This window comes from Lissotriton vulgaris, chromosome 2_1 (genome assembly GCF_964263255.1).
Source record: "Lissotriton vulgaris chromosome 2_1, aLisVul1.2, whole genome shotgun sequence".
Taxonomy (NCBI): Eukaryota; Metazoa; Chordata; class Amphibia; order Caudata; family Salamandridae; genus Lissotriton; species Lissotriton vulgaris.
Window position 1 is genome coordinate 1,856,867,415 of NC_141687.1, and position 19,431 is coordinate 1,856,886,845.

General features: G+C 48.6%; 1 protein-coding gene across 2 annotated transcripts in view; it reads right to left on the minus strand.

The window, feature by feature from the left end:
* The window catches only part of MTFMT (mitochondrial methionyl-tRNA formyltransferase), an 87,437-nt gene that overhangs the window by 15,491 nt on the left and 52,515 nt on the right, over positions 1 to 19,431 (minus strand). The window contains exon 8 of one of the 2 annotated variants that reach the window (XM_086958036.1): positions 11,390 to 11,457. In XM_086958036.1, the coding sequence (XP_086814162.1) occupies positions 11,390 to 11,457 (68 nt within the window). The remainder of the gene's footprint in view (positions 1 to 11,389; positions 11,458 to 19,431) is intronic. The other variant, XM_086958035.1, reaches the window with a different exon arrangement.

Genomic DNA, 19,431 nt, shown 5'->3' on the forward strand with positions numbered 1-19,431 from the left:
CCCAGCTCCACCGATGCACCCAGCTCCACCGATGCACCCAGCACACAGCTCCAACGACACAGCTCCACCGATGCACCCACCACACAGCTCCACTGATGCACCCACCACAAAGCTCCACAGATGCAACCACCACACAGCTCCACCGATGCTCCAACTAAGCTCCACCAATGCACCCACCACACAGCTCCACCGATGCACCCACACCGCTCCACCTACACGGCTCCACCGATGCACCCACCACACAGCTCCACCGAGGCACCCACCACACAGCTCCACCGAACGACCCACCACACAGCTCCACCGATGCAGCCACCACACAGCTCCACCGATGCAGCCACCACACAGCTCCACCGACACAGCTCCACCGATGCACCCACCACCCAGCTCCACCGATGCACCCACCACCCACCTCCACCGCTCCACCGATGCACCCACCACACAACTCCACCGATGCACCCACCACACAGCTCCAACGAGGCACCCACCATACAGCTCCAACAAGGCACCCACCACCCAGCTCCACCGATGCACCCACCACACAGCTCCACCGAGGCACCCACCACACAGCTCCACCGAGGCACCCACCACACAGCTCCACCGAGGCACCCACCACACAGCTCCACCAATGCACCCACCACACAGCTCCACCGATGCACACAGCTCCACAGATGCACCCACCACACAGCTCCACAGATGCACCCACCACACAGCTCCACAGATGCACCCACCACACAGCTCCACAGAAGCACCCACCACACAGCTCCACCGATGCACCCACTACCCAGCTCCACCGATGCACCCACCACACAGCTCCGCCGAGGCACCCACCACACAGCTCCACCGATGCACCCACCACCTAGCTCCACTGATGCTCCAACTAAGCTCCACCAATGCACCCACCACACAGCTCCACCAATGCACCCACTAAGCTCCACCATTGCACCCACCACACATAGTTACCGATGCACCCACCACAGAGCTCCACCGCGGCACCCACCACACAGCTCCACCGATGCACCCACCACACAGCTCCACCAATGCACCCATCACACAGCTCCACCAATGCACCCACCACACAGCTCCACTGATGCACCCACCACACAGCTCCACTGATGCACCCACCACACAGCTCCACCTACACAGCTCCACCGATGCACCCACCACACAGCTTCACCTACACAGCTCCACCGATGCACCCACCACACAGCTCCACCGATGCACCCACCACACAGCTCCACCGATGCACCCACCACCCAGCTCCACCGATGCACCCACCACCCAGCTCAACCAACACAGCTCCACCGATGCACCCACCACACAGCTCCACCGATGCACCCACCACACAGCTCCACCGAGGCACCCACCATACAGCTCCACCAAGGCACCCACCACACAGCTCCACCGAGGCACCCACCACACAGCTCCACCGATGCACCCACCACCCAGCTCCACCGACACAGCTCCACCGATGCACCCACCACACAGCTCCACCGAGGCACCCACCACACAGCTCCACCAAGGCACCCACCACACAGCTCCACAGATGCACCCACCACACAGCTCCACCGAGGCACCCACCACACAGCTCCACCGAGGCACCCACCACAGAGCTCCACAGATGCACCCACCACACAGCTCCACCGAAGCACCCACCACACAGCTCCACCGATGCACCCACCACACGGCTCCACAGATGCACCCACCACCCAGCTCCACAGATGCACCCACCACCCAGCTCCACCGATGCACCCACCACCCAGCTCCGCCGATGCACCCACCACACAGCTCAGCCGAGGCACCCACCACACAGCTCCACCAATGCACCCACCACCCAGCTCCACCGATGCACCCACCACCCAGCTCCGCCGATGCACCCACCACACAGCTCAGCCGAGGCACCCACCACACAGCTCCACCAATGCACCCACCACACAGCTCCACCAATGCACCCACCACACAGCTCCACCTACACAGCTCCACCGATGCACCCACCACACAGCTTCACCTACACAGCTCCACTGATGCACCCACCACACAGCTCCACCGATGCACCCACCACACAGCTCCACCGATGCACCCACCACCCAGCTCCACCGATGCACCCACCACCCAGCTCCACCAACACAGCTCCACCGATGCACCCACCACACAGCTCCACCGAGGCACCCACCACACAGCTCCACCAAGGCACCCACCACACAGCTCCACCGAGGCACCCACCACACAGCTCCACCGAGGCACCCACCACACAGCTCCACCGAGGCACCCACCACCCAGCTCCACCGTTGCACCCACCACCCAGCTCCACCGTTGCACCCACCACCCAGCTCCACCGACACAGCTCCACCGATGCACCCACCACACAGCTCCACCGATGCACCCACCACACAGCTCCACCGAGGCACCCACCACACAGCTCCACCGAGGCACCCACCACACAGCTCCACCGAGGCACCCACCACACAGCTCCACAGATGCACCCACCACACAGCTCCACCTACACAGCTCCACAGATGCACCCACCACACAGCTCCACCGAAGCACCCACCACACAGCTCCACCGATGCACCCACCACACGGCTCCACAGATGCACCCACCACCCAGCTCCACAGATGCACCCACCACCCAGCTCCACCGATGCACCCACCACCCAGCTCAGCCGAGGCACCCACCACACAGCTCCACCAATGCACCCACCACACAGCTCCATCGATGCGCCCACCACACAGCTCCACCTACACAGCTCCACCGATGCACCCACCACACAGCTTCACCTACACAGCTCCACCGATGCACCCACCACAAAGCTCCACCGATGCACCCACCACCCAGCTCCACCGATGCACCCACCACCCAGCTCCATCAACACAGCTCCACCGATGCACCCACCACACAGCGCCACCGAGGCACCCACCATACAGCTCCACCGAGGCACCCACCACACAGCTCCACCGAGGCACCCACCACACAGCTCCACCGAGGCACCCACCACCCAGCTCCACCGATGCACCCACCACCCAGCTCCACCGATGCACCCACCACCCAGCTCCACCGACACAGCTCCACCGATGCACCCACCACACAGCTCCACCGATGCACCCACCACACAGCTCCACCGAGGCACCCACCACACAGCTCCACAGATGCACCCACCACACAGCTCCACAGATGCACCCACCACACAGCTCCACAGATGCACCCACCACACAGCTCCACAGATGCACCCACCACACAGCTCCACAGATGCACCCACCACACAGCTCCACAGATGCACCCACCACCCAGCTCCACCGATGCACCCACCACACAGCTCAGCCGAGGCACCCACCACACAGCTCCACCGATGCACCCACCACACAGCTCCACCGATGCACCCACCACACAGCTCCACCGATGCACCCACCACACAGCTCCACCGATGCACCCACCACACAGCTCCACCGATGCACCCACCACACAGCTCCACCGATGCACCCACCACACAGCTCCACCAATGCACCCACGACACAGCTCCACCAATGCACCCACTAAGCTCCACCGATGCACATACCACTCAGCGCAACCACAGCATCACTCAGCGCAACCACAGCATCACTCAGCGCAACCACAGCATCACTCAGCGCAACCACAGCATCACTCAGCGCAACCACAGCATCACTCAGCGCAACCACAGCATCACTGGTTCAAATATGTTCTTTCAATGTTTCAAGCTGTTTTCAAGCTTTCTTTCTTTATTACAAATCACAAAAAGATGTTAATATTTCACTTCTGTTCTTGGATTTTCGTCACAATAAAAAACACTGAACATAATCTTCACAAAAGTTATTTACAAAAGTTTAAGCTATTGCCATTACAAATTAAATAAATTATTTAAGTATTAATAATTTAAAAAAATTCAAAGCCATTGTTATTTGTAATATCAATACATCTAAGTCACGTAAATCCAAAACATGTTGCATTACAAATGCTATAGGTGTTTGCGAAAGTTAGAACTATTGGCATTGTAAATGACAAAGCTATTAATTTAGCTATTTTAAAAAATAACACATAAATTTAAAAAAAATCATTTATAAGACCAATAGCTCAAACTTTCCTAATGCGAGCCCGATTGCATTTCCAATGCTTGTTTATTAAGAGGTTGTTGGTTTACCAACGACTTTGATGGACCATTTCTTAGAGGAAGTCACAAAAGTGCACCTTCAGGTTGCACTGGTGCATATATACGACATTCAGGAATTCATACCGGTTTATACCTTTAGGCCATGAAACCATACTTCTGGTAAACTTTTGCGAGTTCCTTTTTTCACATGAGCAAATATAACATAACATAACATAACAGGTGTATTTGTAAAGCGCATGACTACCCGAAAGTGTCCTGGCACTGAATAACAGATTTTACCCAACTCAATGCTACTCATTTTATCGACCTCAAATGGATGAAAGGCTGAGTGGACCTGCCGGGATTTGAAAATGTAACCATGAGGTCGAACGAACACAGGCCCCTGTAGTGGCTGCTTTAGTCCACTGTGCCACCAGACCGGGCTTTACTGGTATACACATCTATGTCTGCCAAAGTAAGGAGATTTGCTAACCAATTGCAAATTCACTTTTCCTACACATAGTTTTACTCCTGCCTTTGTCAGAAGTATATTTGCAACCTTTCAGTGCTGGAAGTTTTTTAGTGAGGAGTTGGTAAATACTCTTAATAATGTACATTTGTGGGTATGCATAGACTCAAAGATATTCCAACCCTAGAAATAGTGATCACTGTCTAATTTCATACTCTGTATGTAGATTTGCAGAAAGATGGCAAAATAGACCTACCAGAATCCAAACCATGATGCCTTTGTTTAATCTGAGAAGCAATCATCAGAGCGATAAAATGATGAGATCGCTGCCATAATTTGTCACCTCACTGCATTGCACCAAAAGGGATGAGAATATTCAATTTATAATAGATTTCTGAAGCATCCGTTGCTCGAACAAGTACATATTTTATAAAATTCCACACCTCTAAGGCGGTACAGGGATACAGTCCTCTCGATGAAAGAATCACAATTCTTCCTTTTAAATATTCCTTTAGAAAAAAGCTAATTGGGGTCATAACATGATAAGTGTTAGAAATTGGGTCTCTAGTTGGCAAAGGTATGCATCCTGCCCAGGTAGGGACCACAATCCTAGTCAGGGTAAGTCACAACACAATTCTAAATTATCCTGTGCTCACACTTCAGTAGCTTGTCACAGAGCAGGCAGGCTTAACTTAGAAGTGTGTAATATATTTGTGCAATAACTCATACCAACCACAACACAGTAATACACCACAAAAGACTCCACACCAGTTTAGAAAAATAGAGAATATTTATCTCGGCAAAACAAGACCAAAAAACAAAAATTCATGATGTAGAAGTCAAAATGTTGAAGTGATAATGCAATAAAGCGTTTGGAAGCAGGTAGCACTAACAAAGTCACTAAAGGTCGCGGGGGACTGGTGCAAGTCCAAAGTGCTGGAGAGCAGGCCGACTACAGGGATCCACTTGGGCCTGCTAAACACAATACCTTGGGACTTGGGGCCCAGTCTGCACGGCAAGGCTTTGCGTCATCTGGCGCCTGTTCCGAGATGCTGTGCAGCAAGACTTTGCAGGGGGCCTAATACTTATACCCAAAGGTGCCTTTCATGTACAGTAAACTGCAAAGAGTGGTTTTGAATTGCACCAGTATCACTACCAATCTTAGCCCTCACTCCAGACTACCAGTGTGGGGGGAGAACGGGGGGAGAGGGGCTAAGGTTATCAGTCCTTGGTATGGGGTCAGGCCACTACCCTTTGAAGGGTAAGCCCCTTCCTCCGATCTGCCCAGGACGACCCATTGGATTCCAGAATGTAGATGGGTGCTAAAGCACACCCAGCCCTTTCCTGTGTCTAACTAGAAGGATTGCGCAAAGGGATCTGTCACCTAGCCCAGACTTGTATTAGAGACAGGGTGTAAGGCACACATAACAGTACGAGCAGAGAAATGTCCACTTTCTAAAAATGGCATTTCTAAAAGAGAAATGTAAATCTGACTTTACCAGTAAAGAGGATTTATAATTTCCATTCTAAAAATATAAAAATTGGAAAAGCTCCTACTTTCTGATCAGAAATTACAACTTTAAGGCATTTTAAGGAATTCCCAATTTTAGCCTATGAGAAAAGTCTGCATCATTGCAGTGAAAAACTAATGCAGCTACCAAGATTGCAAATGCTACTTCTGGTCAGGCAAGTGTTGCAGCAGTGTTTCTAGGGTGTCATAATGAGCCCTATCGTAGCGTGCAAGTAGGGCCTGCGTGTTTGAGATTCGCCAAATATTAGCTGCCTGTGCAGCAATCCGTTTCCCTGAGGCCTCAAATATTTTAGACTCTTTGTCTGGGGGAGGAGCGTCACCAGTGGTCTGCGAGTTCGCCCTCTTGCGTGCGTTGGATACCACCAACGAGTCCAGTGGCAAGTGTCTCTAGATGTATGTTGGATCCGAGGGTGCTGCCTTATATTTTTTGTCAATGCGAGGATTGATGACACGAGCCCGAGTGGGCTCTTTGAAGACCTCAGTCGCATGCTTTAGCACTCCCTTGAGCATTGGCAATGTCTTGACTGACTTTTCAGCCACTGAGAAAGTGTCAAACAAAAAGTCCACATCCACAGGATCCGAATGCAGCTCAACATCATGGTTAGCTGCAGCTCGCTCAATCAAAGCGTTGAAGGCTGCCGAGTCCTCCGTCGGTGAGGTCTTTGCCGCAAAGAGCTGCGGTTCCTGACCGATTGCGGGTCGTCCGGGTCGCCTCCGGCAGACCAAGGCTCATGTTCCTCCTCCGGATCCGAGTACGCCGGATAGGTGTACTCGACCTCCTGATCGTCACCATCCCCTGCGTTGGAACGCGTTGGCGAATGTTCTAAAGTTTGTGGAGAGGCAGGCTCTATCGGGGCCGAAGTACCCGCAGAATCCTTCTTGTTTTTGAGAGGAATACGAAAATGTTCCAACACCGGCTCCGTGGTGATTTTCCTCTTGAGGAGAGACAGTTTTCCGGTATTGGCGTCGATGATGACCTCTCGACGCTCTTCCTCTGCAAGCGGCTGGAGCCGAGGCTTCGACACCACCAGTGCCGCTTTGGGCGTCGACACTTGCTTTGAGGGCACGCCTGCCCCATGCTTCGGAGCGAAAGCCTTCGGCGTCGACTTCGGCGGCAGGGTAAAGCGGATAGGCGTTTGCGCCTTTGTGGGCTTTGTTGTGTGCTTCGGCACCACATCCCCGGGTTCGGGAACCACAGTGTCCTTCCGAATCCGTTGCAGGGACTCCGCGACCTTCTTCGTCAAGACCGGGGAGGGCTTGACCGGCTCGAGCGATCTCCCCGAGTCGGGAGTCGGGTCGGCGAGAGGCACCGTCTTCGGAGCCGACACTTCACGTTCCTTGTCCCCGACGGGCGGAGTCGTGGAATCGCCTTGACGCTTCTTCGAAGCTTTCTTCGGGTCATCGACCTCAACCATCTTCGGCGCCGACGCGGCCGCGTCGGTCGACTTCGCCTTCGGTGTAGACCCCGAGGCCCTCGGGTCGGCCATCTTGGCACGGCTCTCCAGGTCGGCCATTTTGAATTTTTGGGAAGTCGATGCCTCCAGAGCCTTCTGCACCAGTGCAGCTTTCACTTTCGGTTTCGAAACCGGAGGAGTGGATCCCAATGGCTTCACTTTCGTTTTTGTTAACGGGAGTGGCGCATCAGAAATGTCCGTGACCGGGCCCGGAGGCGGGGCTGCTGGACTAGTAACGAGGTCTTGGGTAAGGCCCGAAGGCGATCCCTCGACCTGGGCCGCATGAATGGGATTGGCCCCTGAGGCAGTCTGGAGACGCTCTTCCTCCGAGCTGTCCCCCACGGTGGCAATGGCCCCATCGTCGTCCCCTACCTCGTCGCCGGCTTCGTCAAAGTCCTCGTCTCCCGTGTCATAGGCATCCCCTTCAGACGCGGGGCTAGAGTCCGAAACCCGCATGACATCGTCGTCTTCAACAGATTCTTCGAAGATGTCGTCCGGTGGGGGCGCCGGGGTTGCCGATAACTGGGCCTGGAGTCTAGCGGCCCGACGAATCTTGAGAGTCTTCTTACACCGGAACTTCGAGCAGGCCATACACCTGGCCTCATCATGGTCCGGTGACAAACATTTGTTGCACACAGGGTGCACATCGAGGTGTGAATACTTGGAGGTGCACACCGGGCACCTTTTGAACGGAGTTCGTTCCATGTCTGGAGCGTCGAGTAGGCCCGTCTGCGCCGACAGCACGCGGATGGGTAGCAAGAGTTCGGAGCTGAGAACAGGCAAAAACCCGAACGAAACGATACCGACGCCCAGCCTAAAGACCTTTTGGTCTCGAGTTAGAAAAGTTTTACAACTATCGATTCCGACAGAGGGAACCGAAACACATCCGAACCCAATGGCGGAAAAAAACAATCTGGGGATGGAGGCGATGCCCATGCGCACTGTAGTCCAGGGGAGGAGCCACCTATCTTGTGATACTTCGAAGACTCTTCCAGGACAACAATGTGCAATCATCCGGACCCAACACTAGGCGGCGATCTATGCACAGATATGAATTCATCAGCCCACATGCCTCGAACACGTAAAACATAGAAGTACTTGTCCTGCCTTTACTTACATTACCTTTGGTAACCCTTTGGGTTACAAAGGCCTGCCTTCGGGGTGACATATCTAATAAAAGGGGAGTTCAAGGTTTGGCAAGTAGTTTTAAATGCCAAGTCGAAGTGGCAATAAACGGCATACACACAGTCACTACGGTGGCAGACCTGAGACATAGTTAAGGGGCTACATATGTGGGTGGCACAATCAGTTCTGCAGGCCCACTAGCTGCATTTAATTTACAGGCACTGGGCACATGTAGTCAACTTTACTTAGGACATATAAGCGAATTAAATATGCAAATTTGGTATAAGCCAATGTCACCATGTTTAGGGGAGAGAGCACAAGCAATTCAGCATAGATTAGCAGTGCTAAAGTGCTCAGAGTCCTAAAGCCGGCAAAAACAAGCTCAGCAAAATGGGGGGAGGCAGGCAAAGGAAGACCACACTAAGGTTGTCGGATTTAATAGTAAGCATGTTAAAAAAAGAAGAAAAATAAATAAATTGTAAATATCAGAAAACATCACATAGAAATGTATATATATATCATAATAGGATTTATACATTTTGTGTGATGAAATTGTTCACAAAAGGAAAGGATACTACTGCTCACATAAGGGTATTTGGACTGTCTGTACTACAAAAGACAACAAACACAACAAACAGATGCTGTATGATGGAGCTTGAATGTGAGCATTCACAGCTACATGAACCTCAAAGAAGCACCAATTATTCGATTTTTGGTAATTTGTACAGACAGTCACACACACACACACTTGGTACACAAGAGGATTTGAATTGCGTATCAGTGCCAAGGACGCAAGTCTCTCAAACGTTAGTTCGTCATTGTTCACAGACACAAAAAGCTACACATATATATGGGAATCTGCTTACATGCACTAGATGAAATATATCTGTTTACTTTGTTTCTGTAACTCTTTTGTGAATGGTGGCAGTGAAGTTAAAGTAAATACTGAGCTTGGGTTCGACCCATCACCTTCTAGCCGCTAATAGCATCTTATGATCTGTCTCTATAGCCATTAATAATCAGATGGCATCCGATCCTGGGCAGTGACCCCAAGAATATGACATGAGTTATCAATTTCCAATTGTGTTCAGAGGATAGTGGACATAAATGTGTACCATTAGGAATATACCTCTTGAAATAACCAAATTCCTTGGGTTTCTGTAAATGGCTGCATCTCCTTTATGTAAGAGCTCACCATAGGGAATTTACATGCAGATGGTACCTAAGAATCAAGCTATGGAAAATGTACAAGATTTTATGATGGACTGACCACTAAGGGAAGAGAGCCATTGGGTTTGTGAAACCAAACCTCTATATCAACCAAATCTGCAGTATCTGACCTATCTAATTGACTTTAAAGTACAGTAGTGCCATCTACCCGAGAGTCCATGAACACAAAAACATGAACAAACAGACATTTACAATGAAGACAAAATTGTTAATACGAGTCACAATGACTAAACAGGGCAGAAGTAAAATAAAACCCTTTGGTTTTCTTGTAAGGAGGCAAAGCAATAATGGCAAGGACAAATAGTGCATTATCACATCAGAACTCTCTTGGGGAGCATTATAATAGAAGCACCCCACAAACATGCAGAAGGAAGAATGGCCCTCCTAGATTTTAGATGTTGCATTTTACAAACATATCATACCTTCCACATGAGGCGAGAATACATAGTCTGGGCAGGATAAAGGGAATGTATATAGTGGTGTGGGTTGAGTGCAGAATGTCAAGTAAATGTTTCAGGTCAAGGCGAGTAGCATGACTCCAAGTAAGGGGGTTCATTCTAGGGTGAAGCTGTGAGGTTTTAGGTCAAGCCAGGGCAGCACATGCGCTGCTCTGAAAGGCATGCTGTATTCAGGTATGGACTTGAAGCTCTGATCACTCTCCGCCCGTATTTTTCATTGGCTTATGTCATTGTCCTTGGTGAATGCTGGCTTCTAATTCGTTAATACGCGTGTAAGTCTCTCCTTATTACAGCCTTTTCTTCATTTGTAACCTCCTTGTCTATATTTGTAACCTCCCATTAGGACACCCCGTTATATGTATTTGTGCTAGGTAGACTTTAATTACAGCTTCAAGCACTATTTTTTTTTTTTGCTTTTCACCACGCTCTTTCGTGAGGCTTTCTTTTTTTTCTCATAGCAGCGCATGCCACAGTGGCGGCCGCACCTTTGGTTCACGTTTTGTTTTCTAGTTTTTATTTAACTTTTGTTCGTAAAAGCGCCCCATGCCGCGCTTTCAGTTAATGGCGGCCGCGCCCCTTACTTTAAACGAGCCGCGTCTAAGGAAACGGTTGCGGCTGCCATTAAACTGAAAGATTGGCATGGCGTGCTTTTGCAAAAATATATTTGCAATGCAATAGGTCTCGTATTTTTGAGAGTTAAGTAAATTGCATTGCAAATGCTTGAGTTTGAAGGATGCCAGGTAAGGGATTTCTTTATAAGGGATAGGGTGACAGGAAGCGAGATGTAGGAATTCTTGTCACAAATGTAATTATCTGCTGCCAAATTTCAACGTTTATGCTGCAAAATGAGGCATTAAAGTGAGAGATGTGTCAACAGAGGTCAATGGTATAAAATCTTTGCTGTGGAGAAATGGAATAACTGTTTTCCGACTCAGGTTTAATCAACATCTTGAACCACTAGCTTGAAAACATAGGTAAATAACATCCCGCATCCTTAACAAAAGTAAAAAAAAATTCTATACCTTACAGCAAATCAACAATATCTGTGACTTCTTGTGATATCTCACGGCGCCAGGTCTAGCTTCATGCTCTGCATATAAATAAAACAAAAGCAAATTGTGTTGCATGGTTCAATATGTTTTCCACATACAATACTTATATAGACATATTGATTTGTGTGTGAAATAGTGTGACACTAATCACATATTGTTTGGGATCAAGGACAAGTTTTCATGTTTATTTTATCCATTAGGCTAGTCGGTAGATGCCTGTGCAGCACAAACATTTTGTCAGCCAATTTACAGTATCCTCTTATGGTTGGGGCAAAGAGGACTGTCTGTTGCCAATGCAGATATACATCCTTATGTATACAACGTTTAAAGTTGTATTGAAGGTTCAATACCATAAAGCCTTTACTTTTAGGGCAATTGGCCTAAGGAAATACGGCGAGCTGTAAACTCAGCTTGCTTTACTGACAGTAGTTCTAAATAAAAACATGTACACGTTTGCAAAATGTAACAATTTGTGGCTAGTTATAGGACTCCTCAATTAAAGGTAAATACATGCAGAAAAAGGGAAGTAAAATTAGCGATCACTTATTTGCTTATTTCCCTGCTGCCTAATTTAAAACATTAAGTTGTCAATGAGCTTTCCAGGTAGACTTCTGTAATATGTATTAGTCCAGCTGTGCAATAATCATTGATTTGATTAGATATACTTGGTGGTCTGGTTTCAGAACTGGTAGAACCTTGTAGACCAAGCAAAGTTCTAAGTTGGCTTTTTACAACACAGTGATTATTCCTTGCTTTTCCACATTTTTATTGGCTGCTGGAGGGCACACAAATAAAATCCTGCAATTTGTCGTTCTTACAGATGAACTTAATGATCCATCTGTGTATTCATCTCTTGTTAGCAGAGAGCTCTTAATTCCCCTTTTCACTTTGCATCACACCGTGGGACGATAACCTTGTGTCCCAATTCATTCCCAGTTGTTTTAATGTTCTGGGGCATGGCAGTTCTGATGTCACATTTTGGAAATAGTACATTAATAGTTTCCAAATAATGTTAAATCTTTTCCTCCACAATTGACTTTTAACATCTCATTGCCATAAAAGACCATAATCTTCTGGACCTTGTTATGCTATCGGTTGTTGCCATATTTTTCAAGTACGATGCAACATCTTGTTTGGTTCCAAGTAATATCCGTGAAGTCACTGTCCAGTACATAAGTGTTAGGTCTTCCCAGTTTGATGGCCTTTTGGCCAAGATCACTGCAGAGGGTCTTTGGGAACACTTTAACCTTCTTATGTGGCTTGACAATTCTTTCCAGTATATGGATTGTTGTTCATTCTACGCCTCAGCCCCTCAACATTCCCTTCTTTGTTAGAATACATTTGTTTGAGCTTCTGGGGGAGAGGGGTAATGCACCTATTATATTCCAAGTTTCCCTTCTTTGAACACTGCAGGTTGTTTTCAGTAAATCTCTTCATAGCATTTACTTTTTTATCTGTTCCCCCTGTTGCATAAATAGAGAAACTTGGTTGTCTGGCAAGGATTTTAGTGTCCCTGCATCTTTAGTCACTGGTGATAGTGCCCAATGTCCGACTTGAAAGTATCTCTGTCTCGCTTTTTCTTCTATCTTGTTTGATCATACACCCAAGCCACTGCTGGTCTCTGATGTTTGAGGGGCATACCCAGCATTGCCATTTCCACAAAGAGCTAATAATTATTTTCGCAGAGCCACCATTCAAATGCGGTTACCAATTGAGCAGCCACACTTTATTTTTCTGTTTCTTATAAGAGATGAGTAGTTTGCCCAACATTACAATGCCTCCAGAGTTCAATTTGCCCATCTGGATGGCTAATATTTTCCCTGCTCCATTTAAATTGCGAGAGTGCTTCCACCTCACCCCTGGGGGATTTCTTTATATACCCATAATCTCAAACTACCTGTATTCACCATGAAACAAGATACTTAGCCCAAACTTTGCAGAATGTTTGCATATGCTCTTTATATTGAGTGACTGTTTGATCAGTTAAGCTAATAGTTCAATTGAAAGCGCAAAGAGGAGTGGTAGTAATGTGCATTCCTGCTTTGTCCAACGTCGTAGGCAAAATCATCCTGTTTTGTCAAAATTTATTCTTGCTGTAGAGGCTACATAAATTGACCAAATCAGTCGGCCCTAATCTGGTTTTCACTAACACATGTTGAAAAAGCCACTCAACTCTATTGAATGTTTTTTTTCTGCGTCAACAATCAATAGCATAGGATAGATCTTCTGTCAGACTTTTCGACCAGGTGTGGGACCCTTCATATATTATTTAACATTTGCATAAACACTGACTGTTCCAGGTTCACTTTAAGCAGTTTTCCAACCAATTGGCTAGAACTTTCAGGTATATTTTAAAATCTCTTAGCAGAGATATATGCTTGCATTAGACTCAATTTGCTATAAATCGGCCATACCCTATGATATTGTATGAGGGGGGAGATTTTAACATCAGAACCTGCCCTCTATCTTATACGACTGCTTGTGGGTTTGATGGGGACAATGGGGAGTACTCAGTCCATTTCTTACACTCCCCCTATGGTACTTCCCTTAACAACCTTTTGTTAAAGTATGATATGTCCATCCATCAACATGCCCCTGATAATGAGGGTAATATGGCCCCTACTTTTACGGGGAGGAATACTGTTTCTATTGTTGATTATCTGCTCATCTCAACTCGGATTGTCCCGCTTTGTACGGTCCCGCTTATCCTGGACCTTGGATTGAGTGACCACAATGCTCTAACTATGTCCATCTTTAGTGAGATCCCTAGGAAGGAATTTACCGGCAGGGTCGTAGACGACATTATCCCATGTAGGCCAAACGGGATACGTATTAAATGGTGTGGGGAAAAATCCGAGAATCTACATCGTAGTGTTGTGAAAGCTGGTTTAAAAACGATATTCTGTTGTCTCGAAATTGATGCTCCACCTTAATGCATTGTAAATAATTTCGAGAAACTTGGCACCATAATCAAGCAAACCCTTAATACCAATAAGGCCCCAATTAAACGGGAAACGCTGGGTTGGTTTAACCAGGCGTGCACTAAGGCGTTAAAAGCCCTTAAGCTTGCCCTTTCCAACCTACCCAGAGACAGGGAAGTGGTCAAACATCTGAGGGCTAATTATAACATCGAACTGAAACACAGAAAACAAGAGCTAAGAGAACAAGCCTGGGACGATCTGAATAAAGCTGCAGCTCTCCTGAGGCGGAAGCCGGGAGACCACCTGATTTTTAAAATTGTATTCTGTGTCACAATTTTGCTAAATACTTGTATTTTAATCTCACTCACCCGTTTGCCACCACTGGAGCGGGCGCTAGAAACGCCGAACAGCGATCCCTTCGCTGCAACATAGAAATTGTAAACAAACAATTCTGCCGCCATTGACGGCGAGGGAGAGAGGCCACGCCTACTCCTAGGCCACGCCCACCCGCCCCTTTTCCTACCCATAAAAGATGTGCAATTACCGGACGCGCAGCGGGCGCGCCGTCAGCGCGCCGAAGGCGCGCCAAAGGCAAGCCCGTCTGGGCCCGTCCGGGCCCAGACGGCCTCAGGCCCAGACACTATGCCCAACTCACAGAATCGCATATCCTACACCTCGGATACACTCCGAATCTGGAACACTAAAAAACATCCTCAGTGTGAATTCATCCTTAAGGATGATACCCCGTTCACAGGATGTATCTTCTGTGACACCCCTGAGGCCACGGAACTCAGCCAAACGCTTCGACTCGGCCTCCTGAACTGCAGGTCCCTGGTAAAACACTCTCACGAGATAAACCTCCTCACCCAAACCCTCTCGCTAGACGCCCTGTTTCTGACCGAAACATGGCTGACCCCCAACAACGACTTTGACTTGGTCAATGCAACCCCCCCCGGCTACCAAATCTGCTGCCTGAACAGACCGGTCGGAAGAGGTGGCGGGCTCGCCATACTCTATAAAGATCATCTCAGCTGTAGAATCGACGGCGGCACTGTCAAGGACTGTGAAAACTGCAATTTCACCTTCCAGATCTCCCCAACCACTTCACTATCGGGACTTCTGGTATACCGACCGCCAGGCTCGCTAGGAGATTTTTCAAGCACCCTGATGGACCACATCCTTCTAAAATCAATATCAACCCCCAACTTCCTCCTCCTAGGGGACCTGAACCTACACTTCCTAGACCCGGCGGATAACACTGCCGCCAATCTTCTAGCAGACCTTATATCAGCTGACCTCCTGCTTCTGAATTCTAAAGCCACCCACGAGAAAGGACAGCTCTTAGACCCAGTCTTCACCAACATTAGGAACCTCCAAACCCAAGACCCCACTCCTCTCCCATGGACTGACCATTTACTGGTCCCTATGTACTGGTCCCTCCAGACCACCCCTGTTCCCAAACAGAAAACTAGGATACAAACCAGACGATGGCACAAGCTAATACCAGAAGAATGGGAAGCTAAGCTACGGGAATCCGCTGGCCCCCTCTCAACTGACCCTAACACCGCCGATAGAGAATTCAACAGCTGGCTCACCAACCCCCTAGACAGCCTTGTCCCACTAACCAGCTCCCTTAAGCATGTAAAAAGGATCAACCATGCTCCATGGTACACTCCGCCCCTGAACACTTTAAGGAAGGAGTGCAAAAAGACAGAACGTACATGGAGAAAAAACAAATCAGCGATGGAGAAAGACGCTTATCAAACAGCCATGAAAGCTTACAAACAAGCCCTCCATAACGCAAAAAGCTCTTTCTATGAGGAAAAAATAAAGAACTCCTCTTGCTCAGCCAAAGAGACTTTCTCTATCCTCAAAGAGCTCCTCCATGTTCCAGCCCCCCCGCAGATACCCATGGACCCCAAAGCAGCAGAAGAAAAATGTGTCAACCTGGCCAATTTTTTCGACGATAAGATCAAAAAAATCCTTTCCTCCCTTCCTGCTACCAATCCTGCCACCTCAGAAAAAGCCAAGGACTCATCCCCTTCGTTAGGGAACTCCCCTGATAAACCCGATTCACCTCATTTAGCGTCATTTGGACCAGTCACCGAAGAGGAAGTGGCAGCAACTTTAGCATCTACTAAGAGTGGCGCCCCCAGTGACTCAGTTCCCATACGGTTCGCTAAAGACATCACTCGGACCATTATAGCTAAACTCACTGCCCTCATTAACACCTCGCTTGTCCAAGGAGAAGTCCCACAAAGCTGGAAGGAGGCAGTCGTCAAAGGACTACTCAAGAAGCCTTCGCTAGACCCCGCGGACCTATCCAACTACAGACCCATCTCGCTCCTCCCTTGGATAGGTAAGGTCGCGGAGAAGCTTGCAAATAAAAAGCTATCTCACTTCCTAGAAGCAAACCATCTCCTTAAAAACTCCCAGACAGGTTTTAGACCAGGCCAGGGCACTGACACCGCCCTCCTTGCAGCCGTAGAGAAGGCTAGGGAAATCATCGACACAGGAGGATCAGTGGCAGTGGTCCTCCTAGACCTAAGCGCGGCATTCGACACTGTCAGCCACCAGGTCCTAACCCAGCGCCTGGATAACATCGGCGTGAAAGACAGCGCGTTGAAATGGCTCACATCCTTTCTCTACCAACGCTCCTTCCAAGTCTGGGAAGGAGAAAGCCGCTCCCCCTCTATCCCCCTCCGGTGTGGAGTGCCTCAGGGCTCTTCACTGAGCCCCACGCTTTTCAACGTGTATATGGCCCCACTGGAGGAGCTGGTCTCACCATTCGGAGTCACTATCGTCAGCTATGCTGACGACACTCAGCTGGTGGTGACACTCTCCCACCCCAAGCTAGAGCCCTCCAATCTTCGAGATTGCCTCACCAACGTCCATCAATGGATGAGTGACTCAGACCTCAAACTAAACGGGTCAAAAACAGAGATCCTGCTCCTAGGTCACAAAACTATGAGCCTTCCCTCCAACCTCTGGCCCGCCTGTATGGGTGAACCCCCTACTCCCAAGACAGAGGTTAAGAGTCTGGGAGTATGGCTGGAGACAGATCTCACCTTCAGGACACGGGCTAGGAAAACAGCCGGCATCTGCTATGGCCTACTCAGATCATGCAGAAAGGCGCTCCCTTTACTACCATCCCAGTCACGTCTTCTGCTGATTCAAGGCTTAGTTCTATCCAGGCTGGACTATAGCAATGCCATTTACCTCGGAGCACCGGAAGCCACTCTCCAAATACTGCAAAAGACCCAGAATGCCGCAGCTCGCCTACTCACGAACACCCCAGCCAGAACATCAGCCAAACCAGCTCTGAGGAAACTTCATTGGCTCCCCGTGAGGGAAAGAGTCGTTTTCAAAGCCCTCTGCCTGGCCCACAAGGTTCTGCACAACGCCGGCCCCCCTATTCTGAATAATTGGATCACTCCATACAGACCGACGAGAGCGCTCCGGTCAGAACAGGGAAACCTTATCATTGTCCCCAGGGTGAAGAAGGCCCGCATAGGTGGCCGCCGCTTCTCAGTCAACACAGCAAAAAAATGGAACGCGCTCCCCCCGAGTCTCAGAGCTGAACCAAACCTCCTACGATTCAGGAAGTCCCTCAAAACCCTACTTTTCCCCTGATTCATCAGCAGCTTCTCTTTGCCCCCTCCTTAGGAGTCCGAGGTTTCAGCGCTGGGATACTCGAGGGTGACTACGCGCTCTATAAAAACCTAAAATAAATAAAAAATAAATAAATAAGCTCTCCGGGACAGTAAGTTGTTCTGGAGCACTATTAATAGCCCATTCCTCCAAAAGGAGGAATTCCCAGTCCTTACCGCTCAAGTAAGTGAAGACAGTTGGGTCTTACATTTCACAGGGATTTTTGACCCAACCAGGGAACTTCATGATAACATCTGTAACAACCCCATTATTCCAGTTGAACCCCTGGGAATCATGATCCATGAAGTAGACATGGCAATTAACAGTAGCAAAGGAGGGAAGGCACCTGGACCAGATGGGGTACCAATTGACCTATATAAATATGATCTGGCCCTGTGGAGTCCATTATTAACCTTAGCGTTTAATGCCGCTGTGGACAACAACACTCCTTCAACCTGGAGTGAATCCATTATCATTCCAATCTATAAGAAGGGGGATAGAGGAGAGGCCAAGAACTACCGCCCTATCTCCCTGCTGGACTCCTCATTAAAAATCATGAGTAGGGTCTTATTAACACGGTTGGAAGAATGGGCTGTAGATAATAATATTCTTGCCCCATCTCAATATGGCTTTAGAAAGGGCCTTGGTACTATAGAACAATGTATTAACCTAAACCTCCTAATTGGAAAATACACCATGGCCAAACCGGGCTCTTTGTACCTGTGTTTTGCGGATCTTTCTAGCGCCTTCGATCTGGTCGACCACACCTTGTTGTGGTCAACTTTATTGGGTATGGGCGCCCCCTCTGCTATTATCCACTTCTTAGCTAGACTTTATTCCAACCTATCAGCCCAAATTCGTTATGGTCCAGCGGGGGAGTGCACAAGAAAGATCAAGGTTAGATCTGGCATCCGACAGGGATGTGTTTTGGCCCCGTTGCTCTTCTTGCTCTTTATTAATTCAGTTGAGCAGGATTTAAAGAAAATCCAAGCTGATGCCCCACAAGCAGGAGGTCTTCCTATACCGGTATTACTTTATGCCGACGATACTGTTTTACTTTCTAGGACTCCAATAGGCCTTCAAAAATTGATGAACTGTTTTTACGATTTTATCCAGGGGAAGAAACTTAAAATTAATAATTCTAAAACTTTTGTTTTGGTGTGTGGCAAAAAGGCAAAACATCTTAAACCCTTTTATTTCAAGGAAAACCGTATTGAGGTTGTTGATAATTTCTGTTATCTGGGCGTTACTTTTAATAACAGAGGTTCCTGGGTCCCAGAGCAAACTAATGTTAAAGCAAGAATGGGGAAAGCCTCCCTAGGCGTCTTCCGCTTTGCCTCCAAAGTAGGAAGCCGCCGTATCATAGATATGTTGAATATTTATAAACATAGATGTACATCGGTAGCACTGTACGGTTCCGGGGTTTGGGGACATTGTAAT